A 25,925-nucleotide genomic window follows, 5' to 3' on the forward strand; every position below is an offset into this window, starting at 1 on the left:
CTGTCCAGGGTCACATAGCCATTAACTGTTAGGGGGAGAATAACCCTAGGTGTCTCCTAATATAAGACAGCAGGATGGCACCATAGCACATACAGTGCCATGCCTAGATTCAGGAGAATTCATCTTCCTGAGTTCAAATCCAGTCTCAGACACTTTTTAGCTAGGTGACCCTGGGTCAATCATTTATCTCTGTTTGCCTCAGTTTTCTTATCTCTAAAATAAGCTGAAGAAGAAAGTGGCAAATCACTCTAGAATCTTTGCCAAGAAACCCCCCAAAAGAGTCTTGGACAGGACTGAAACAACTGAACAACAATAGTGAGTCTCTGGTTGTACAGATAACACTCTGCATGCAGACTGTAATGAAAAGGAAAGCTCACTTTTTTGCTTCAGTAAAGACTATGAAGAGGATAAGTAGATGCTTCAACAACACCCCCACATGCACACACCATCCCCAGCTTTAACATTCAGTCAAAGCTTCCTGCGGGGTTCTACATGAATTAAACATCTGGTGTCCCTGGTAAATTTCCAGGATACTTTACCAATATGGCCAGACTCTATGCACGGGTGGTGCATCATCTGGCCCAGCCCCCTAGCATTCAATGGCCTGGGATCTCCTAATTCATACAATGTTCCCCGTTGTCTGAGCCGGCCGATGATAAATCTGTTCTATTTCAGAGCAGATACTTAAATCATAGCTCCCACATGCTTTCAGACTTTCATGTGGGTAGAAGAAATGAGGGTCACCGTGTCTGCTGGAGAGGGGCCTCAGAGATCAGGAAACAAACCAATGCTACTGAAGGAAGTTCTTCCTGATCTTGTCTTTGTAGCCGCTGGGGTCATCGAATGTAAAAGCTGGAGAGCGCAGGCCATGGAGTGGTCAGCCTGCCTTCGCAGACTTTAGCTTGTATCTAGTCATGTTTTCCATGCCTGGCTTAGTTCTTCAACCATATTTAATTCAATGCAATTCTACAAATATTCGTTAAAACACCTACTATGCGCTGGGCATACAGAGACAAGAATTTAAAACCCCAAACTCCCTTCCTTCAAGGGGTCTACTATGGCTTACTCATGATATCACCAGGTCTGTAATTAAATCTTCTCCATCTCCACCTCTTAGAATCACTTGATTCTTTCAAAACTCAGGTGATGTAACAACAGTAGTGATAATATTGATAATAACAACATAACAAAAGTGGTAAAGGTAGGATTTGAAGCCAGGTCTCCTAGGGCATGCCTTGAATTCCTAATGAACTCCATATAACAAGGCTAAAAGCCAATCATTCTGCAGCAGCTAGCATTTACATGGTTTGCAAAACCCTTTCCAAATATCTCATTTGATTCTCAAAACAACCCTGTGAGCTCCGGGCTGTTATTATTCCTGTTTTACAGAGGAGGAAACAGAGACTGCTCAAGGTTAAGTGACTTGCCCAGGGTCATGCAGCTTGTAAGAGTCTGGAGCAATATTTAAATTCTGGTCTTCCCAACTCACTCCAGCACTCAATCCAGTAAGCCACCTACTAGCCTATCAGTTTTATACCCCCACCCACAGCTAGTACTTTCCACAAAACAATTAATTTGCATTTATTGGGGGGGGGGGCATATATTATGTACATTTTGTCTTCCCCAATGGAATCAATGTTCCATGCCTACAGGGAAGTTTGTTTTCCTCTTGCTTCTCCAGTGTCTAACAAAGTATAACGTTCAATAAATGCTTGCTGCTTGTGTCAGGAACACAATAAGTGCTTAATAAATGTTTATTTCGTTCCATCCTTGATTATACATTTGGAGTTAGAAAAGGCATCTAGTTCAACCCACTCATTTTATACACAGGGAAACTGAGGTTAACTATCTGCACCTCAGTTTCCTCATCTGTAAAATGAATGGGTTGTACTAGAAGATACCTGAGATATTTATTCAGAGGGAATAAAACCCATGATCCAAACTCGGGTCCTTTAACTCCAAACCCAATGTTACTGACATTTGCTATGAGAGTTCAGGAAGACCTGAATTCAAGTCTGAATATTCTAGTCTTTGATACATTATCAACTGCATGGTCTTAGCCACATCAGGTTGGCACAACGAAAAAGTGCTTTGATTTTGAATTGGAAAACATGGGTGGTTCTATGTGACTTCAGCCCAGGTGACTACCCTCAACTGGGCCTCAGTTTACATGTCTTTAAAATGAAAAGGGCCGAATTAATCTATGCTCCTATGAGGTCATTGAATTTGTCAGCATGGCCAAGCACCATGACAGTGCAGGTAGACATCTGCATTTATGGAGGGAGTTTTCATTATAGGAGTTCCTAACAAGGGTGAAATCCCAGATAACTGTGAAGATACTAAGACCCAGGAAGGTCCAGTGTTCCAAGTAGCCAAGAAACAAAGGAGAACCAGGATTCAGAACCAGGCTCTCTGTGCTGGTTGTAGTTCTACATTTGGTGAAATGTATCACCTACCCAGAGCCCAAGAGTTTGAATAAACAATCCTTTCACTAAAAACATATTCTAGGGGCAGCTACATGGTGCAGTGTATATAGCACTGGCCCTGAAGTCAGGAGGAGAACCTGAGTTCAAATCTGGCCTCAGACACTTGACACTTACTTGACACCTGAGACCCTGGACAAGTCACTTAATCCCATTACCTAGCCAAAAAAAAGACATATTCTAATACCCACAGGTAAAGGCAGGTCAGAAAGATAAAAGTCATAGGAAAGAAGGTTCCCTGGAGTCTCAGGACCTTCCCACCAAAGTCCTAAAAACTACTTTTGTGATTACTCCAAAGGGCCAAAGGACCCACAACTGGCCCCAGATCATTTGCCCAAGGATAAAGTGAACCCAAATTTTCCTTTGTCTATACCACAGCTTCCTGGCTTACAGTCTTGTCTGGTAACCCTCACAGGGTGGGTGGGTGTGGTGGGTATAGTAACTCACACCTCCCTGAGTTCACCAGTTTCCTTGCCAACAACACCCTCTCACTCCTATGAGCCTCAATCTTCTCATCTGTAAAATGGGCAACATAGCTTTTATGCACCATAGTTTTATAACTGCATAGCACACAGCAGATCTGTTTGGCTGGAATGCATGGTTCAAAGTATAAATGAATTAGATGTCAGGTGATCCAGTCCTACTAGCTCTACTGCTCTTGCACAAATTGCTTCCCTTCCCTAGCCTCAACTTCCTAATCTGGTACTGGACATAGTCAGACCATAGGATGTCTAAGATCCCTTGCAGCTGTTAAAACAACAACAACATGCCAGTGCTTGTCCATCAATACTGATGGCAGCCAACCGTTTCCCGACTGGCTTCCAGGGTCATCCTCACAGGTTCTTCCCTCCACAAATGCTCCAACTAACAAATTAACCTCCCAGATTTTTATTTTTCTGACCCTAAGATATGAATAACTGTTTGCCAGTGCTATAAATACCCATTTTTGGTCAGAAGAAGGCTCCCCTTGCCCAGAAAGTATCCAGGACTTCAAGCAACCAACCAACTCCAAAATGGCTACACTAGAGATCCCCAGAGATAATCCAGGTTTGGTCTGGCTCCCTTGCTGTATTCCTGATGCCTCCCAGAGCAGGTGATGCCCAAAGCAAGAGATAATGAGGTTCAGCCTGGAATCAGAACTTGGCTCTCTGTCATGATGCCCTCCTCCATGGAATTGACTTGTATGGGATACCACTGAGGTTCTACTCCAAGGTTACAGTAGGGCAAATCAACACAGAGGGCAGGCACCTGAATTGTGTCATGTGGACCAGCACACTTTCAAAACAAAAGTTTTGCAACACACCCCAGGAAGCCAGAAATGCCCCAGGATCCGTTGAGGGACTAAAGCTTCCTTTCATGGTTTCCTGTGATCTCACCTTACTAGTGAGATTGGGCATGTTGGGCAATTGGGCATGTTCTTAATTATTTGCTGAAGTCCAAGGAAGAAAGCTCCAGTCCCACCAACGGGAGAGGCAACAGGAAAAGGTGGTAGGGTAGGATGACCAGATTACAGTCCTGGTTCAGACACTTACTAGGTGAGCATGTGATTGGCTCTACAGGCTCAGTCAGTCTCCTTATCTATAAAATGGGTATTGTAATACACTGATCTCCATTTTTCATAAGGACCTGAGGTTAAGATAGTAAAGCCAGGTCTGCAATTGAAGTGAGACAGATCAGGGGCAGCCAGGTGCCTCAGTGAATAGAGAGTCAGGCCTGGAGTCAGGAAGATCTTAGTTCAAATCCAGCTTCAGACACTTACTGGCTGTGTGACCCTGGGCAAGTCACTTAGGCTTGCTCTGTCTCAGTTTCCTCATCTATAAAACGGAGATAATAATAGGACCTACCACACAGGGTAGATCTCAAACAAGATAGTACACAGAAAGACCCTGGCAAGTTCTATACTCTCTAAACGCAGAACATAAGCTCCCTGAGGGTAGGGATTTTTTTATTTTTGACTTTATAACCACCAGAGCCTGGCACAGAGTAGGCACTTAAAAATGGTTGCTGAATTGAAATAATATTATGATTAATAATAATACTTGCACAGAGTTCCTCAGAGGGTTCTTTTGAACAATCATGACACTTAGAATTCAGAAAAACTAGGGTTCCAAATCCCACATTGGACACTGACTGATCTGTGTGACCCTGGGTAAGTCACTTTTGCCCTCTCTGTGCCTCAGTTTCTTCATCTGTAAAATGAGGGAATTACAGCACCTACCTCCCAAGGTTGTGAGAATCAAGCAAGAGAACATTTGTAAAGTACGTTGCAAGTTTGACAATGCTCTACAAAATGCCATTGTTCCTGGTCCCAGCTAGCAGAGACCTAGAGTAGGATTTAAACCCAGGCCTCCTGAGCTCTCAAAGTCTTGTTTACCTACAAAATGGGGATAATAAGCAACTACCTCCCAAGGCTGTGCTGTGAGACCCAAATGAGACCATGTTTGCAAAATGCTTTGCCCATTTTAGAGCATCATAGAAACACCAACTACTATTAACCTTCAAACTATTAGAGAAACATGAGCTATAATCAATGGCTCGCCTCCAAACTGTCAGAATGAGGCACCAAACAAGGTGAAAAATCCACCCAGAAAGAGTCAAAATTACCAAGTAATAATTGTGGAATGCATTAGAATTTGCAAATTCTTTGACAAATATTATTTAATCTTCATAATCATCCTGGGAGGTAAGTGCTTTTATTATCCCCATTTTATAGATAGAAAATGGAGGCAGACAGAAATGAAGTGACTTGCCCAAGGGTCACATAAGTCAGTCCATGTCTGAGGCTGGATTTGAACTCAGGTCTTCCTGACTCCAGGCCCAGATAGTTGTTACCCACCAAGTGATAAGTGGTTTGTCCTTGCTTATATATTCTGGTAACTATTTTTTCTCCTTCCTTTTTTAATTCACCAATGAATAAATGGAAAGAATTATCATCAGCACTATACATTTAGGGGTAAGAGGAAGGGTACTGCATCCTGTATCATCCTACTTTGCATAGAACCCAAGAGGTAGAAAAGAGTCCATTTTACAGAGCAAAACACGAAGGTCCAGAGAAGGAACTGGATTCAGAAAGTTATTTGGGGGAGGCACTCAGAAGTTGCATGACTTCTACAACTAGAGGTGAGATGTGGAACTCAGGTCTCCCTCAACCAAGGCTCATTCTCCATCCTCTGCAGTAGATACAATATAACCTGATAAGTACATTAGAAAAGGGAAAATAAAATTCACTGAGGGCAGAGAACTGTTTGTATTCCCAGCACCTAGCACATAGTAAGTAATAGGTACTTAATAATTGCACCATTTAAATGACTTGAATTGTAGAAGGCAGGCAGTGGGGAAGGAGTTAGTGACATGAGATCAAGGAGGACTACCTTTGGCTTTTGATAAAGACCTTACTAGATGGACTATTCAGACTCAAGGTATACTGGAGTCTATCTCTGGTGTAAGAGAGTCAAATCCCAGTTCCTTTCTCCCTCAGTGATGTTGGCCATGGCATGTCATTGCATGTCCCTAGGGCTCACCTGTAAAGTGATGAGGTTGTATTACATAGTTTCCATTTCAATGATCACATGAAGAAAAGGGTGGGGCTAGTTTGGAATAGATGGCTTCTCAGATCCCTTCCAACCCTATGTAATAATTGAGTCAGTGAGTCAACCTCCTTTTTACTTGGGTACTACCTTCCTAGCATCTCACCTAATCATCCCTCTGGCAATGGTGAGATCCAAGCTCTGACTTCAAATCCCATCATGGCGGAAGGAGAAAATACTAATGGATGGTATCTCAGCTCTAATCTCCCAAAGAGGATGTGAATCAAAACACAGCAGACCAAACTGGGAAATCCACCAGTTCACAGTAAAGACACACATCACCATGGGAATTCCTCCAACTTCCACTACCAATCCAGGTTTCTACTTGGCCCAGCTTGGCCTCTTCATTCAATATTTGTACTGCCAATGGCTGCTTCTGGCTAATTCTGCTCTAATTTTCACTGTATGGAGAAACAAGCCTCTCCCCCGCCCCCCCCACAACTAAATAAGGAAAAGGGAAGACCTGATATAGAAATTCAGCAGTCCAGATTAGAGGGGTTGCCTCTCCACTCCGGAGCTGGACTGTCACCAGGGGCAGTTGGAAAAAAAGCTGGATCTGCACTCAAGAGGTTTGGGTTCAAATTTCATCTCATCTATTAGGTAGCTGTGGGACTTTGGACAAGTCACCACCCTTCAGTTTCATCATCCATTAAATGGAGAGGATAATACTTGAGTATGCACAGAAAGGAAGCTTCAGGTGGTAGATCTTAAGAGTCAGGATGGGGTCAAGTCCCACCTCAGAGGGCTAGACTGGCTAGCCAACTCTGGGCAAGGTAAGTCATTTCTCAAGCTCCAGGCAACTAACCTGAGAACATTCTAAGTTGTAGGACAGTAGCTGTTCAGCCTTGACCCTATGGGTTCCTCCATATGGGGATTTCCCGATAGATAGACAGATACAGATAGAGAGATAGAGAGATGAATGAATGAATGTACATATTAATAAATGAATGAATAAAAAATAAATACATGAATGAATGAATATACATAAAAATTAAAAGAATGAATATACATATAAGTAAATTAATAAAAGAATAAGTAGGTGAATAAATATGTAAATTAATAAATGAATAATAAATATACATATAAATAAATGAATAAAATAGATAGATGGCTAAATGAACGAATATACATGTAAATAAATGAATGAATGACTAGAAGAATAGCTAGATAGGCTGTTCTTTGTCCTTTTGAAGAGGACCCTGATATCACAGGTATGGACCAAGCCAAGAGAAATCGAACAATCCTACTACTTATTCCCTCATAAACAAATTCTAAGGAATAAGGATCCGGGCTCAAACCTTATCTCAGACAGCTACCTGCTGATATGACCTCTGAGCAAATAACATCAATCGCCGTATGCCTCAGTTTCCCCATCTGTAAAATGGGGATAACAATAGTGCCTCCCTCTTCCATGCCTATTCAGGGGCTCAACTGACATTTAAATATATTTAAAAGATTTTGCAAAACAATCCACTACAGAAATGCCAGTCATCATATGACTCTCTGTACAGTAAAGCACTTTACAAACTGAAGACGTTAAATAAATCTGAGTGATTACGAGCTACTGAGAAGAAGTAACTCCACTAGCCAGGATCCCCAGCTTGGGTTGCACAGTGACCTTGATGCCCTGGTACCTGACCAACTGGGAACAGAGGAAGGCCAACCCTGTTCTCAGTGCACCCCCTGGTGGCTGAAGCACGAATATACTCTGCTTCTCTCTAAAGACAAACAGAAATGAAGAAAGCCTGCAGTTCATTGATGCAGACCCCTTTCACTTTACTCTCCTCCAATAGAAATAATGGCCAGGAGGAGAATTACCATTAACTTTCAGCTAGGGACAAAAATCCCCAGAGTGAAAAAGCTGATAGTCTAAAGTGTCTGAGCACTGCCACCCTCCCACCCCAGTAATTCCCCCACCACCACCACCAGGGGCAGATCTCCAATCCTAGCCAAATCTAACTACCCTCACTGCCCAGGTTGCCAGCTGAAACTCAGAATTGGTTCAGTTTTTTTTTCAGGATCTCCTGCAGCTGGAGGAGGGGGAAAGAGACAGGCTTTTCCTCGCCTGAGAGGTGAGCTAAGATCAAATCCCCTCCAAGAAACCAATTTATGTTTTTCAAATCTGCATTCCCTCTTAAAGCTCAAGATGGATCTTCACAAGCCTTCTGTTTTGCTGAATGCCCTCTCCAGCACTAGTGTGGCACAGAACACACCCAGAGTACTCAGTCTAAGTGCACTCAGCGGCTGCCAGCCACTTTAGCTGAATGTAATATCCAATATGCTACCTCCCCAAAAGTAAGGAAAGCTCATCATTCCACCTTTAGGGACCCCTGAGAGCAGCTAGAACCCCCAACCCCCACCCAGAATAGGAGAGCACAAGCCTAGTGAAACAGAGGAAGGCATTTGTCCAGATATTTCAGTCCTATCCCCTCACTTCCAAAAACAAAAAAGATTTTTTACCTGAAATACCAGAAAATACCAGATACTTAAAGGCATTTTAGTGTTGTGCTAGTATCCAGATGGTTACCTCATTTTTTCCATATCACTGTGGGTGTGCAGACTCAGGGAAAAAAAAATCAACAATCCCACTTCACTGAACATTTATTTTTCCTGTTTTGCCTGTGGTCATTGTAGAGATCAGAACCGTCTTAGAACACACCCCTACCCCCAACAACAACAAAAACAACAACAAATTTAAACCTCACCAGGCACCAGATCACTCCATAAACACGTTCCTAACTAGTTTCTGGCTCTGATTTGCAAGCTATGAAAATGTCTTTAATCTGCTTTAAAGATGCAGGGACTTTTCTGCCACATAAACATCTCTCTGCAGCTAACTGCCTGTCACTTTCCACAAAGACCAAGGAGTATGGAGACAGAAATCAGCACTAAAATGACAGCGTAGCGGGGAGGAGGGAGGATCGGAAGAAACTCACCGGAGATATCAAAGCTTTTGCCCACTCTCAACCATTAAGAAGCAATCAATGGTCAGTCTGGGCCAGATCACCCTGGGCACTGGAGCAAGGAATCTGGAATACAATCTCTGGCTGGCTGCAGATGCAGAAAACCTGCGTTTCTCCCCAGGCACCTACCTACCCGCAAAGCAAGCGAAACTGTCAGCAGCCCCCTTCCATGCAAGGTTCTCTGTCCCTGCTTAGCTGGCTGAGACCAATACTCATTTCCAGCAGCTGCACCAAAAGCCTGCCACGCTCCTCTTAGGAGCAATGAATGCAGCCCCAGGGCCCAAGTGGGTGCGTGCACATACAGTGTATGGGTGGATGCTGGAACAGACGGTCCGCGTGTGCTCGCGTGCCTCCTGCTGCCGTAGCTTGGGGAGGTGGAGGGGGGCGAGCGGTGTCTGATCTGAAGATACGTGTCTGGAGAAGCATTAAGGTATCCATCCCTGCGGCTGGGTCGGAATGAGTGTGCGTGACGGAGAATACAAACGCACGACCCCCATTCCCAAGTGCACTCAAGTGTTTTCCAATCAAAACTGCCACTTTGCAGCTGGGGTCAATGCCCGCGCCCCCCTACCCACCCAAGTATGTGCAGACAAGTAACAAGTGTTTAGGGATGGATACTGGAATCGTCTGTTTCAGTGGTTGACCAGGGGCGGGGGATTTGGGGAGGGGGCTCCGGGAGAAGTTCATAAGGACTGTCTCCCCCTCCCCCCCACCCCGCCAACACAAACAGACACACAAATACACAGAGACCCACTCCACCTGGGTCTCCAGCTCCCTCCAAGCAGAGAGGTCAAAGGGGGGCTGCACTTACCACTCTGCCGGAGAACCTCTCGGTGGCCCTCTTGACTTTGCCGTAGGTGCCCTTGCCCAGGGTCTCTTGCAGCTCGTAACGGTGTTTGAGGTTGTGTTTGTGATGGTGTCGTTTCACACCATGCTGCTGTTGCTGCTGCTGCTGTGTCTGCTGCGGCTGCGGCTGCTTCCTCAGCTCCGGGGCCGCCCCAGACGCCAGGATGCCCGAGCTGGCCACCGAGCCCGCCGGGGCTGAGGTCCCCGTGGGCGCCGCGGCCGCTGCAGCCCCGGACCCAGGGTCCGAGGAGCCGCAGCCCGGGGGCGGAGAGGGGCCGGCCAGCTGCGGAGGCGCAGCCCCCTCCATCAGCCAGAGAGGGAGGCGTGGGCTGGGCTGGGCTGGACGGTCCCGGGGACTCCCCGGCCGGTCAGTCTCGGTCTGTTCCAGCTGCGCCCCCCCAGCCAGCTCCGGCCCGCGCCCGGTCACTGAAGGCTGCGGAGGCTGCGGCCGGTGCTGTGGCTGCTGCTGCTGCTGCAGCTGCTGCACATCTGGAGGAGCCCGCGCGCCCCGCCCCGCCCCAGCCCGGCCCGCACCCGCCGCTCGCCCGCCCGCAGCCCAGGCTCGGCAGAGGTGGCGGCGGGGGCAGCCGAGCCGCTGGGGTTGGTGAAGGGGAGGGCGGAGGGAGGGAAGCAGGGGGAGGGCTGGCCGGCCGCCGCGCCCCCGACCCCTCCCGGGAGAGCTGGCGGGGCGGGGCGGGGGGCGGGGCGGCTCTCTGGCCCCGGCCCCCAGGACTGGCTGGGAGGAGCGGCCGGCGCGTCTGGGGCTTCCCCCGCCTGCCAGCCGGCGGCGGCGGCTACCGCGGAGCCTGGCCCGAGACCCCCGGGATTTGGAGGAAGAGGAGGAGGGGAGGGGGCTGCGTGTCTGAGCTCGCTCTTTGTGCAGCGAGGGCCGAGGAAGCTGGAGAGAGGAGGCTGGAGACTGAGGGAGGATAAGGAGGAGGAGGGGGAAGCAGCCCCTCCCCCGGGCCGAGGCGATCGCGGCCGGCAGGGCTGGGCTGAAGCCTCGGAAGGGCCAATCTCAAGACCCCAGCACCGGCTGCTCTCCCCGCGCTCCTCTCCGGGCCTTCCCGGCCTCCTCCCGCTGCGGGTGGACGCAGCCTGGGCTGGCAAGGGTAGCTCCAAGCCCGCACCTTCACGGTCACTGCGGTGCTGGGGCTGAGGGCCGGGAGGACTTGGGGGCCCCGGACCACCCCTTCATTTTTCTTTAAATGCAGCGCTGGCACAGGGGAGGGCAGCGGCGGCCGGAGTCCGGGAGGTGATTGGGCAGCAAGGGGAAAGTGAGGGTGAGAGGGGTGTACTGTTACAGGAGGTGAGTCACTGCCTCCTCCCCCCCCCCCCCACCTTCCCCGATCCCCTCCTTCCCGGCCTTTGGCCGCGCACCCCAGCCTTGGGAGCCCCCCACCCCCACCTTGGCTGGAGAATTGAGCTCGGGGGACCCAAAGCGACCCTTTCCCTCCAGCCCGGGCTCCTTTCCCTGCAGCAGGGTGGAGCTGGAGGCGGAGGGCTGGGGTAAGTAGGTCGGAGGCTGGAGAGAAGTCCAGGGCAGGACCCTGACCTTGGCCTACCTCCTCCCCTCTGGGCAGTTTGGGGTTGGAAGCCCTAGAAGGCTTCCAGATAGAAGCAGCTGGTAAGGACCTTTTTGCACGGGGGCAGGACGAATACAAACGAGAATCATGCATAGATACCACCCAGTTTGCAGTTGTGGCCAGAGCAGATAGATGCAAGCCTTAAAGCCAATGTTCCAGACTCAGGGCCTGAGAGGACCGTCATGCATCAGCAAAAATGTCCAGGGGCTGCTGAAACGTTCCTGCAGCCAAAAGCAGGAGCCTAGGCTCCATTAGGAAAAAAAATTGTTTCCTTTCTGCCAACTGCAAATGGCTGGACACCCTTCCCAGAGGAACCATGGGAACTAGATCCCCAGGGAAGAAAGCCCTGTACCTTAACTGGCCTAAATCCTGTAGAATGGGAAGAGGAAAGGAGAAAAGGTGCTAGCTGTGGGAGAAGGAAGCCATGTGGAGTGCAAAGTGAGACTTAGCTGAATTTGTAGTAGCAGCCAATTCACTAAAGGGACAGAGAGCCTTTCTCTTAACCAGGAAGTTGTGGGTTCAAGTTCCAGGCATCCTGACTGTGCTAACCTGGACAAATCTCTTAACCTCTTAATAAACTCCCCTTCCCCTCCCCCTTCTCTGTAAGATCATGATTAAGCTGCCCTTAACATGAGGATCTATTTTGATATAGGGAGCTACATGCCAGTGAAATCTCAAATCCAGACTGATCCCTGTATCTAAAGGTGATTAGAAGCAGAAAACTGATAGAAAGGACTCTAAACTGTCCAGAATTTTGAAGATCGTGGAAGTGTAACTGTGTTGTGAAGTGAGCCTCCTGTTGGAGTCTTTTGCATTTACCACTTTCTCTTCCTTTCCATTTCCAGTGTCAGTCAATAAACATTTATTAGGTACCTATGGTATACCAGTGCTAAGTGGTGGAGATACAAAGAAAGGCAAAAGACCATTCCTGCCCTCAAGGAGCTCACAATCTAATGGGGGGGGGGGAGGCAGAGAGACTAAAACAACCACATACAAACTATAAACCAGACAAATTTGAAATAATTAACAGAGGAAAGGGATTAAGAGGGTTTGAGAAAAGGCTTCCTATGGAAGGTAGGATTTTAGCTGAGACTTGAAGGAAGCCAGGCTGTGGAGATGAGGAGAGAGAGCATCTCATTCATGGACAGTCAGTGAAATGCCCCAAACTGGGAGTATCTTGGGAGAGCAATGGCAAAGAAGCCAGAGTTATCTATGGATTGTAGAGTATGTGGCATGAGACTTAGGAAGAGGGTGGGGAGCTACATTATGAAGGGCTCAGGATTTCGCATTTGATTCTGGAGGCTATAGAGAGCCATTGGAATTTATTGAGTAGGGAGGTGATGTGGTCCAGGACCTGCGCTTTAGGAAAATCACTTGGGTGGCTGGTTGGAGAATGGATTGGAATAGAGAGATTTGAAGCAGGCAGACTGACCAGCAGCTATTGAGAGCCTTTACCAAGATGGCAGCTATGTCAAAGAAAAAAAGAGCTATTCCGAAATGAAACCGAGAAGCTTTGCCATCTGTTCCAACTCCATTTTACAGATGAGAAAATAAATAAGGGGCTGTACCAAGTCATCTGACTTCACATCCAGCACCCTCAGTACTGTACCAGTACAGGAGGCTGGACTAGATGACCTCTTAGGTCCCTTTCATTTCCAAATCTATGACACTGCAACTACCTCAACAGCAATTATGAAAAGAAGAAATTATTTATACAAAAATATTTAATATTAATTAAAATTTAAAATATAAATTAAGTTATATAATAAATAAAATAAACTATAAATTATATTCTTAATATTAATTAAAGAGAGATAATAGAGATCTGTATGAACTGATAGGGGAAAGAACCCTGAGGCGGTCATCAGAAAATCTGGGTTCTGGTCCTGACTGCTACTTACTCGCTGTGTAGCCTTGTAGCTTCTATTCTCTGGGCTTCAGTTTCCTCTTCTATAAAATGAGTAGATAGGACTAGATGACTTCTAAGGGACCTTCTAAGGCATGTAGGTGGTGCAGTGAATAGAGCACAAGGCCTGGAGTCAGGAAGACCTGAGTTCGAATCCAACTTCAGACACTTATTAACTGTCTGACTCTGAGCAAGTCACTTCACCCTGTTTGTCTCAGTTTCCTCATCTGTCAAATGAACTGGAGAAGGAAATGGCAAACCACTCCAGTATCTCTGCCAAGAAAACCCCAAATGGAGTCACAAGGAATTGGACACAACTGAACAACAACGAGGGCCCCTCTAGTCTAAGGTTCTAAAATGTTTCTACAGATTATAACAAAGTAGTCCGTGGACGCTCACAAGTCCCAAAAAGATCAAAAAAATTTATCCAGTCCAACTAAGCACAGTCTATTTTTTTTTCAGAAACTGTTGTTATGATTTCCATGCATTAGTGACACAAAATTAAGCAAAATTCTGAAATTTCCAAATAAATATCTACATAACCTGCCTCCCACCTAGTTTTCCAGTCTTTTCCGTAGAACTCACCTTATTCAGTTTCCTAGTCAAACTGGCCAACCCCACATTCTATCCTCATCCCCTATGCTTTTACAAGGGCTAGCCCCTAAACCTAGCATGCAGTTTCTCCTCACCACCACCTCTTAGAATTCCCCTTCTAGCTACATCAAGGTTTCTTGACCTTCCTTGTGCCATGGACCCCTTTGGCAATCTGATGAAGACTAGGGACCCCTTCTCAAACTCAGTTCAACCTGAGTCAGCATTCAAAAACAACTAAGAAACAGTAGACTATATCAATGGAGCCAAAGTATCCAAATGGCAGAAGGTGATAGTGCCACTGACCTCTGCCCTACTCAGGCCACATCAAGAACACAATGTTTGGTTTTGAGAGTCACACTTGAGGAAAGTTGTTAAAAAACCTCTTCTAAGGAGAGCAACCAGAATGATAATGGAGATACAAAATTAAATCATGTGTGAGTGAGTTGAAGAATCATAGATTTAGCATTGGAAAACACTTTACAAGCCACGCTCATTTTATAAATGAGGGAGTAAGACCACAATCAAGCTAACTTGGCCACCATTAGGCAAGGGCTGTGATTTGAAAGCAGGTCCTTTTATTCAAAGGGAACGTATCTTTCACTATACTGTGCTGCTTCTGAGGAATTTGACATAATTACTATGGAAAATTGATAGCATGGGAGGGACAAGATAGCTGTGCTCAAACATCCAGAGGGTTGTCCCATTGACCTTGAATACGGAAGGAAGATCTTGGACTGGTGAGCAGTGAGCTCGTGTAGGGCACAGAGAGCTGAACCTGAAATTTGAATCCTGCCTCAGACACTTCCTAGATATGTGACTGAACAAGTCACCTAGGCTCTCCCCACCTGTAAAATGACTCACTTAATGTCATACTTCATGGCCTCCAAAGTGCCTTCCAGCAGTAAGTCTGTGATCTTTGAAGTTAGGAAGCCAGAGCCAGATTTCAGCTCATTCCAAGGAAGAATATGCTTCCAGTTGAAGCCTGCTTCTCCAAAATGGAATGGGTTGCTTTGATCAGGAAAGTGTTCCCCATCACTGGAAGTGCTCGAGCAAAGGCTGAATGGCCAGCTGTCAAGGACGCATTAGAGGAATGTGTGTTGTTAAGTGAGGTAAAACTAAACAGTCGTCAAAGTCCCTTCTATGATTCTAGGGGTGTGGTGGATAGAGCACCAGGCTTGGAGTTAGGAAGACTTAGCATCCTGAGGTCAAATCCAGCTTCAGACACTTATGTATGACGCCGGGCAAGTCACTTCACCCTGTTTGCCTCAGTTTCCTCATCTGTCAATTGATCTGGAGAAGGAAATGGCAAACCACTCTAAGATCTTTGCCAAGAAAACCCCAAATAGGGTCACAGACATGGAGTCAGACATGACTGAACAACAAAAATTCTAGGACTTCACATACTATAAAAACAGAATATAAATTAGAATTGAATTGGATTGCTTAAATCAAAAGCATCTTGTGTCATTTATGACATGGCTTGGCATAATTGGGGAAGTGGCAGTTCCCTTTGGCTACCATTTTGACCTTGGTTTTCTAGATGACTTCATATGTATCGATGCTTCACACACGAAACTTGCATTAAATGTTAAGGAAGGGGAATACTGAGTATCCTCCAAACAGTCAAAACCAAATTAAATATGTAAATGATGAATATGATTTGGGGCATTATACTGACATCCAACCACAATAATTCATTGGGGGATACATGACATTTTAATGTAAAACAGATAAGTAAATGAGCACCGAGAATTGCTGCGGAAACAAAGAGGTAGAAGTCAGAATTCAGCATTGGCCTTACTAGACTGGAAGCAACTTGAGGTACAGGGTATCTTATCTAAATTTCAAATCTTCACTACCACCCCTCATTCCCCATTAAAGTTTGTCACCATGCTTTGCACACAGGAGCTGTTCATTGAATTCAATCAATCTGTAAGGATTTATTAAGCTACTCCTGTGTGCCGGACATTGGAGAGAGTGCTAGGGATACGGAGACAAAAGTGAAATAATCCCTGCCCTCAAGGAGCTTACTAGTTGGATGATATTTGCACATCTATAGTTACAAAATAATTAAAAGTTAATTGGAGAAAGGGCCCTAGCAGCTGAGGCAGAGGCGTTGGATTGGTTACTACCAAGATGCACAACAAAGAGGAAACCATCTAATCCACATCCCTTGTTTAGTAGTGTATGACTCTTCATGATGCCTTTAGGGGGTTTCTTGGCAAAGATATTGAAGTGGTTTGCCACTTCTTTTTCTGGCTCCTTTGACAGATGGGGAAACTGAGGCATAGTGAAGTGACTTGCCCAGGGTCACACAGCAAGTAACAGCAAGTAAATGTCTAAGGCCAGATTTGAACTCATAAAGATGAGTCTTCCTGACTCCAGGCCTGGTGCTCTATACATTTCATCACTGGTCTCATTTTCCCTGTAAAAAAAACAAGTCAACTAAGCATCGAGGAGAAAGAAGGGGAAGGGGAGACAGGAGAGGAGGAGCAGAGTCTACTTAGGGTTATGTTCGTCCTTCGTTGCTGAAGAAGATCTTGCCATCAGACAAATGATGACATGACTAGCACTAGACTTTGTTCAGCTCTCCCTCACTCAAAACAAAGTCAAGTGCAAGTCATGTCATCATTTCTCTGATGACATGGTTTTCTTCAGCAACGAAGGACGATGTGGGGTCAGTAGGTATCAAAGTGGATAGAGTATTGGGCCTGAAGCCAGGAAGACACATCTTTTGTGAGTTCAAATATGGCCTCAGACACTTCCAAGCTGTGTAACTCTGGGCAAGTCACTTAACTTTGCTTCCCTCAGTTTCCTCATCTGTAAAATGAGCTGAAGGAGGAAATGGCAAACCACTCCAGTGTTTTTGTCAAGAAAGCCCCAAATAGGGTCACAGAAAGAGGAATTGAAAGGAACGAATGAGAACGGGGATTGTGTTTTGCCTTTTTTGTATTATTCCCTAGGGCTTAATACAGTGCCTGGATCATAGTAGGGGCTTAATAAATGTTTTTTAATCAACTGGTCCTAAGTTTGTTGTTGTTTTTAAATTCAAGTAAAACTAGTATCTTCCTTTAAATCTTAGATAATGAAAATTTCTTCAAACAGCTTGGTGGTCAAAGTATTACTGATAACCTGTAATGAATTTGCAGTGGGACTTGGGATTACTTAGTTTTTGTTGTTTGTTTTGGAACAAGATCGTGACATCCTGGAGGTGATGCCATGACTTGCAAATGAATTGGATTTAAGTGAGGAAAGGCTGCGGAAAGTCACCAGCTTCACTTTCTCCTCTGGGGCCATCTGGAGCCAGTGGTCAGATATCAATCAGGAAAGACTGGAGATAGCCCCGGAAGCAGTAAGAGACCTCCACCTTTCTAAATTAGGGTCTTTAACAGGTCTCAGTTCAACTGAGGCAACACCCATTCAGTGATTAAGGCTAGGTAAGAAATGAGGCTGAGAATGGCCTCTTTACCTAATAATAATAAAAAAAAAATTAGCGTGGAAGGGGAAGACCCTCAGGACTTCTAGCCAAAACAGAAACAATTGCTATTTACATTCACTCATACAATCAGGGCCAAACCATGACCAAGTGGGACTTGGGCTGGGATCTATCAACAAGTCAATCAATGACAGAGTGATTGGGTTTGAGGTGTGATCCTTAAATTAAAAGAAAAAGGTTTTATTGATCAAAGTTACATTCCTTTGGGCAGAGCATCAGCAGGTAAGGGTACAGTGCTCTATCTGGACAGAGGAAAAGAGAAAAAGAGGGGAGGAAGAGGAGAGGCGAGTGTAGAGGAGGGGAGGGGAGAGGAGTAGAGGAGTTACTTAGTAGAGTATGATGGAAAGAGCCCTGAACTTGAATTCAGAAGACCTTGGTTCAAGTTAATCAATTAACAAGCATTTGTCCTGACTTTACTATTAACTCCAGACTTCAGTTTCCTCCTCTGTAACATAAAGATGTTGAACTAGAGGATTTGTAGGTCGCCTTCTCATTATCCAGTTATGTGTTCATCTTCTCGTTATCCAACCTTAAGCAAGTCACTTCTCTGTGGGCCTTGGTTTCTTCATTTGTAAAGTGAGGGGGACAGTAGATTTACTCTTAAATTAGACCTCAGTGGTTAAGCCCAGATCCTTTATTTTACAAATAAAGAAACTGAGGCCCAGGCAGATTAAGGGGGTGTTCCCAGGATCAGACAGCAAATAAGTGGCTGAGTCTGAATTCAGGTCATTCTGATGCCAGGTCCAAAGTCCTACTACACTGTCTGTCAGGGACCTTCACCTTCCCTTTCCTCCTTCAGAGTTTCTTTGGGGTTTGGTCTGGTTTGTTTTTCAATAGTATCTTGAAACTGAAAAATAATAGTCTCTTCCTGGGGAATAAAATGAAAGGGATTAGTCTGGGAGAGCTGTAATAAAGAGAAAAAAATTCCCAGGCCACAGGGGAAGGGTTGGCAATGCCCCAGAAACACCACACAATTCCACTCTGGAAAAAAAGAACAAAGGTTAGAGCCTGGCCCGAGAAGAGCCAATGTCGCCAGCCAGGAAATCCATAGAGTACTTTGGTGCCCAAAAGCTACCTTTGACTCTGGCTTTCTGGAATCCCCTGGCTTTCACTGAAGTCCCTGAAGCAGGGCCTCGTTGTACAGATTATGGTGTCTAGAGATGGGGGGGTAGATGGGGAAGGACTGAGGTCCCATCTTCCAACCAGTTACTACCTGGATGGCCCTGGGCAAGTCACTTCCTACCTTCTCCCCCTTCCCCACCCCCATCACTGAGTTTCCTCAACTATAAAATGAGGAGGTGGGGCTAGATGGCTTCTGCCTGTTCCATCCAGAGAAGTGACTTGATTTACCCAAGATGACTCAGGTGGTAAAGAGTAGAGCTGGGATTCAAAACCCGGCTTTTCTGACTCCTTCCATTGTCCCATTCAAGGTTCTTTACTTTTCTTGTGTCCTAGACCCCTCTGGAAGGCAGTCTGCTGAAGTGTGGGGACCCCTTCCCAGAATCCCATTTTCAAATGCACAAAACAAAATACATAGGATTACAAAGGAAACCAGGAATATTGAAATATAGTTATTAAAATAACCATGAAACTAAATTCACAGGTTCCTGAAATGTTTCCTGGGACTCCAAGTGAAAAATTCCTGTACTAGACCATCTATAAAAGTGTGATGACTGTGAAAAGGAGAGGAGAGGAAGAGGGAGGGAGGAAACAAAACTCAATAAAAGCATAGAAAGGGGCATCTAGTCCAACATTCTCACTTCATAGACGGGGAAACTGAGGCTCGGTGGCATCAAGTAATTTACCCAAGTGAATATTCATTTTTCCTCTTCTCTCCTCAATGACATTATTTATATCCCCTCTGGAGGTGAGATGCACATGCATGGATAAGTAAATATAATTTCAAAGTCATTGCAAAGCAGAGAGAGAGAAGTAACAATGGAGGAGGGGCATCAGAAAGCTGTGTTCTCGGGTAGAGTAGGAATTATAAAAGGTAGAAATTAGATCTAAGGTCTTTTCCAGCTCCAAACCCTAGGCCAAATGAAACAATTACGTGCATAATTTGGCCACCAGACAATACATCTCAAGCAAAAGCAATTTCAAGGTCAGTCCTCATCACTTTGTCCCTCTCCCTTTGTGTTCCTTCATCTCTGTCTCTGTCTCTCTCTGTCTCTCCATTTCTCCTTCTCTGTCTCTCTCTTCTCTCTGTCTCTGTTTCTGTCTCTCTGTGTTGGTCTCTCTCTCCTTCTATCTCTGTCTCTCTCTTCTGTCCCTGTATCTGTTTCTTTCTGTCTGTGTGTGTGTGTTGGTCTCTCTCTCCTTCTTTCTCTGTCTCTCTCTTCTCTCTGTCTCTTTCAGTTTCTGTCTGTGTGTGTACATGTCTCTGTCAGTCTCTCTATCTCTGTGTCTGCCTGTCTCTTTCTCTTCTAACCAGGATAGCCCTGGTTTCTCTCCCCAAACACGTAAGGTACAGGGCCTTGGTGCCAAGCCCTCTGTTGAGTCATGTTTACTGTCACCAGGGATTTGGGCTCCTAAAGGCAGGCCTGAGGACAAGAACATTTGTGGCATGTTGTGAGCCTGTCAGTGACGAGAGAAGCATACTGTCCACCTGTTCCCGAGGGGTGACATATCCCCTTAGATGGTACAAAGCTCCCGTCCGCTGGCCTGAGTGGAGACAGGCTGTGCATCTGACTGCCCAGTGAGTAAGATGTTACCCATTTCATCGATGTCCAGGCAACACCTCCTCCCCTGCCCCCTGAAATTCCACTGTCACCAGCTCATAATCACTAACCATTTCTAACTCTGCCTCCTTCCTGTGGCATAAGACTCTAGAGCAGTGGGGAACCCCTCAATAAAAGGATTTGTTCTGTGAAGTTTGGATTCAGTCAAAGGGCTGCACTTGGGGACTAGAGGGTCATATGTGACCTTGAGGCCAAAGGTTCCTCACCAGGAAACTGGGCTTCTCTTGCCTATCCCAGAAGATGCCTTGCTATATACTTCAAGTGTGGTTGATTCCCCAAATGATATGAGCATAACTGAAAGGTACCCTAGAGGTCATCTAGATTAACCCCCTCACCTTACAGATGAGGAAACTGAGGCACAGAGAGATTAAGTTACTCTCAAGGTTGTAGAATCTTAGAATCACAGATTTAGAGTTGGAAGGGACTTCAGGGACTATTGAGTCCATTCTTCTCATTTTACAGGTGAGGAAACTGAGGCACAGAGGATTAGGCGACTTGCCACACACAGACAATAAGTGTCAAAGTCAGAATTTGAACACAGGCTGTCCAACTCCAGAGTTGGCACATTTTCCCCGGTATCCCCTGGCACCAGCCTAACGCTTCTTCCTTTGTTTGTAACTGCAGAGAAGATTTTCAGCCAGAAGATCCATGGGGTCAAGTCCTGCTAACTGCTACTTACTTCCTATGTGATCCTGGGCAGGTCATTCAACTTCCCTGGGCCTCAGGGTCATATGAAAGAGTTGGACTAGATACTCACATGGGGCCCTCTAGGTCTTCAAGGGCTCCAACATTCTCTCTGACTGTCCCCCAAGCCTATATTGCTCCCCCTTCTCCACTCCAACTACTGACCTCTCTGGCTTCCTTTAATCCCATCTTTTAGAGGAAACCTTTCCCAACTTCTCTTCATTCTAGTGCTTTGATTCTCTTATTTTTTTCCTGTTTGTCTTGTAGGGTTAACTAGGTGGTACAGTGGATAGAGTCAGGAAGTCTAATGTTCCAAGTTCAAACCCAGCCTCAAACACTTACCAGCTGTGTGACCATAGGCAAGTCACTCAACCCTGTCTGCCTCAGTTTCCTCATCTGCCAAATGAGCTGGAGAAGGAAATGGCCAACCACTCCAAGATCTTTGCCAAGAAAACCCCAAATGGTGTCATGAAGAATCAGACATTGTTGGGGTCCCCTAGACCATTTACGGGAACCCCTGACCCCGACCCAAGGCTCTTGTCCGGCAAGAGGCCTTGATCTCGTGAGTAATGAAATGGGGCGGGAGACAAAGGTGGTGAAGACTCCATTTTATTCATCTAAATCACAGGCATTTATAGTCTTGAATACGTACAACATTCCTAAGCCTACATAGAACCTATCACCTATCACCTTTCCTTATATGGGTGTCTTCTCCACTGGACATCCGGAGCCAGGACAAAGAACTGCCACGTTGCAAACAAGGACGAGACCCTTCCTCCTGAATCCATCGAGTTCCACCCCTACTGACAAGCCCCTAGGTTATCTAGGCAGGCTCTCAGTGTGGCGTCCTGTGATGGATAGGGGTCGGCTCTAACTCGTCCCGTTGCAAGACATGACTGAACAACAGCAAATTTATCCTGTATAAATAACTTGCTTTGTAAGTATTTGCTGACATGCTGTCTCTCTCATTAAACTTTTTGCCTCTTTTTATAACCCCAGCACTTAGCAGAGTGCCTGGCACACAGCAGGTGCTTCATACATACTTATTGATTTACTAAGGTCACACTGATAGTGCTTAGAAGAAGCATCTGAATCTAGGTTAAACTTTAGGTACAGAGGTCCCCGGAGACCTTCCCTTCTTTCCTGACTTCCCTCCCATTTTTTTCTTATTCATTATATTAATACATATTTAAGATTTGTTCAGGTCACCTACAGAGTCTCTCTGGTCCAGAGGTATAATGAGCAATATTGGCCTCTAGGGCCACTTCAGCTGTAAGGGGTGAAGGGAGGGCCCTCAGACCCTGGGGTCCCCGTGGTGGGTGGGTGGAGGGCCCCAAGCTCACCAAGCCTGCTGGGGTGGCAGAGAGAGCAAGACAGAGCCCTTCGGTAGAGGGGGCAGCCTTCACCAGGGGTGTAGCCCTCAGGGGGAGGATATACTATTTGGCAATATAACTGAAGAAACCACCAGATGACATACACTTCCTCTCCAAAGGCCTTCCTATTTTAACTAACCCTGCTTGCTAATGAGGGCCTTTGCTCCCTTGTTTCAGCCTCCTGGAGGAGTATACATACTATCACTACCATCTACATTTCAGTCCACCTTGACAAAGTCCCAACCTTCTGGCCCTAGTTACGGTTCTGACCTCATCCAACCCTCTTTAAAAAAAAAAAATCTTTTAATTTAATTTTTAATGGTTTTATTTTTTTTTTACAGAATAGGAAACTAAGGCCCAGACCAAGGTCACATAAGCTACAAAGTAGTCTGGCTTCAAAGTCAAGGTCCTTTGACTCAAAATCCAGGATTCTTTCTGCTGCGACATTACTGTCTTTTATGCACTGCCTAGTAAAAAGAACCCTAGATTTGATATTTGCAAAGACCCAGGTTCAAATCCCATCTCTGACACTTATTGTGTGACCATGGGAGGATTCCTTCCAAAGAAGCAGATATATAAATATTAGTAGTAAGGCTTCAAAGTCAGGAAGACCTGGATTCCAGCTAAGCCTCTGACACATACTGGCTGTGTTCATGGGCAAGGCTTTTCATATCCTAGTGGTCTAGACCACCCTCTAAGGTCACAAGTTGCAGAGGGGGTGTCAACTTGCATTGGCAGAGATGGTTTCCTCACCCAGGAGTTCCCTATGTCAGTTAAATCTTGAGTTCAGTCCTTAGCCCTATTAGAATTCTCTGTCCCTTCCTTTGCAAAGCAAAATACAACACTTTGCTTTTACTATGTGCCCAGCACTATTTTTACAAATATTATCTCCTAAAATAATAATCTCTAGCATTTATATGGTACTTACTATGGTCCAAGCATTGCACTAAGCATTTTACAAATACTGTCGCTACTACTAATAGTGCTTACTATACACCTGTCACTATTGTACAAATATTAGCTCATATAATGCTTGGAATAATACTAATGATAACATTTATATAGTGTTACTGTGTTCAAGTTACTATGTACAAGTGAAAACAAAGACCAAACGGCTGAAACCTTCTGCTGCTGGAAAAGGCAGCATTAACCACATACTAAGGGAGGGTGACTTCTCTGTCAGGTTAATTCAATCCTGAAGGCTCAGTCTTTTGTGTTTTAAGGCTGTCCTAGGAAATAAGCGGCATAAATTTATTATTATGGACACTTTACAGACGAGGAAACTGAGACCCGGAAGAGAGATCAGCATGGTCTCCATCCCAAAGTGGATGATGTCTGACCCATATATTCCACGGGGGAAGGTCTTTGGAGATCACCTAGCCCAAGGTTTCTTAACCTCAGGGTCCACAAACTTGTATAATATTTGGATCACCATACTTCAACAGAATTGGTTTCCTTTGTAATTCTATATGTTTTATTTTATGCATTTAAAAATAGTATTTTGAGAAGGGGTCCCCTAGGCATCCACTGTCAGAGGGGCCAGGACACAAAAAACTAAATAAGCCCTGCTCTAATCCAACCCCCTTGGATTTAAAAAAAAAAAAGTTTTACTGATTTCTTTTTTTTTTTTTACACCAGGAATTTCCCAAATATGTCCTCTTATCCACTAATACTACCCCTCCCTAGTAACAAAAGCCAGCTAGTCAGTACAGTAGATAGAGGGCTGAATCTGGAGTCAGCAGGATCTGAGTTCTCAGACACTGCCTAACTGTGTGACCCTGGGCAAGTCACTTCACCTCCATCTGCCTCAAATTCCTCAACTGTACACTGGGGATAATAACAGAGCCTACTTTTCAGAGCTGTGATGAGGATCCAATAAGATGATAATTGTAAAACACTTAGCACGTACAGAATAAACACTATATACATGTTAGTATTCGTATTATTACCAGTATTATGGGAGAAAGTATTTGTACAATAGTGCCGGGCACATAGTAAGCACTATATCATGATTATATAATTATGGATAATATTTATAAAGTGCTTAGCACAATGCCTGGAACATAGTAAGTGCTATATAAAAGTGAGCTATAATTATTAAACAGTGAAATGTAACCAGCTGCTGAAATGATCCTGTCTGATACCACATGCTACGCTCACCTCTAGGCTTGAGATGGATCATTGCATTTCCTCTTCCTAGGCTCGTTTTCCTCTCCTTTGTCGCAGTCATTGCTTCTACTGTTCTCCTGGTTCTGCTTATTTCTCTCTGCACTGGGGCACATAAGACTTTCTACATGTCTCTGTTCCTCATACTTATCAATTCCTATGGTGCAAAAAGTATTCCAGTATCACAATTATTTTGGTCATTTCCCCTTCAATGGAGATCCATTTTTTACTTTTTTTAAAATTTTGTTTCTAGTTTCTTGATAGTGTAAAAATATATATATATACATATACACATATACACAAATGCTACTATGAATATTTTGTATGTAACTTTCAGTCTATCAATCAACAAACATTTATTAATTTCTTACTGCGTATCAGGCAGATGTTGGAAAGACAAAGAATTAAACAGTTCCTGCTCTTGTCTAATTGGAGGAATCGAGTATGTCTAGAAATATGTGCAGCATACATACAAAAAGAATAAATATGAATCAATAAAAAGGTGGTTTGGGAGGGAGGACACCAGGAGTTGTGGGCATCAGGAAAGGCTTCTTGCAAAATATGATGCTTAAGCTACATCTTAAAAGAACGGAGGGATCTATGCTCCAAAGTGGAGACAATTCCTCGAAAGACATACTTGATAACGGGATTTCTGAGTCGAAGGATATAAAAAATGGAGTGATGTTTTTCTTCTGATTCCAACTTCCAACCCCATAATTTTCTGGACCTCATGATACATCACCTTTCTTCCTACTGTCTACAATGCCATCAGACTGGCACTCGTGTTGTTCCTTAACACAAGACTCTATGTTCCCTATCTGGGACTCTTAATTAACTGTGCCCCATTCCTGGAATGCTCTCCCCCCTCACCTCCACAATCTCTTCCTTCAAGACTCAGCTCAAACATTGCCTTCTACACAAAGCCTTTCCCAACCTCCACTTCCAAGCCCAGACACTGGTGCCCACCCCAGCAAAATTAACTGGGATTTATTTTGTACCTACATACAAACTCCTTATGTGTTGTCTTCCAGTGAATGAATATAATCTTCCTGAAGGCAAGGATTGTTTCTTTTGGTCTTCCCCAATGACTGGCACCTATTAACCACTTAATAAATGATCCTTGAATTGAATTGAGTAAAAGTGATAGTCTTTGGAATTGTAAGCTCCCTTAGGGCAGGACTGGCTTTCGTTCTTTTGTGTTGGTTTTTTTTGGGGGGGGGGGGGGCTTCTAATCCCCAGTCCTTAGCATAATGCCTGACCCACTAAACAAATACTTGCTGACTGATGGTCTGATAGAGACCTCCTTCAATCCTCCATTCTGGAAGAGGGTGATGTCTTGACTTGTTAGTGATTTAGATTTACTGTGTTTGTCCTTCATTCTAGAAAAGGACCATGACATCAGGTGCAGTTGACCTTGATTTGAGTGAGGGAGGGCTGTGCAAAGTCGCCAGCTTCGCTTTCTCCTCCAGAGCCATCTGGGTGCAGTGGCCAGATATTCAT

The 25,925-nt window shown here is 45.1% G+C and overlaps 1 protein-coding gene across 1 annotated transcript in view; it reads right to left on the reverse strand.

The window, feature by feature from the left end:
* The window catches only part of NUAK1 (NUAK family kinase 1), a 78,235-nt gene extending 67,839 nt beyond the window's left edge, over positions 1-10,396 (reverse strand). The window contains exon 1 of the mRNA XM_072655812.1: positions 9,845-10,396. Within this exon, the coding sequence (XP_072511913.1) occupies positions 9,845-10,186 (342 nt within the window). The 5' untranslated portion in view covers positions 10,187-10,396. The remainder of the gene's footprint in view (positions 1-9,844) is intronic.
* Positions 10,397-25,925: the final 15,529 nt, after the last annotated feature.

This window comes from Notamacropus eugenii, chromosome 3 (genome assembly GCF_028372415.1).
Source record: "Notamacropus eugenii isolate mMacEug1 chromosome 3, mMacEug1.pri_v2, whole genome shotgun sequence".
NCBI lineage: Eukaryota > Metazoa > Chordata > Mammalia > Diprotodontia > Macropodidae > Notamacropus > Notamacropus eugenii.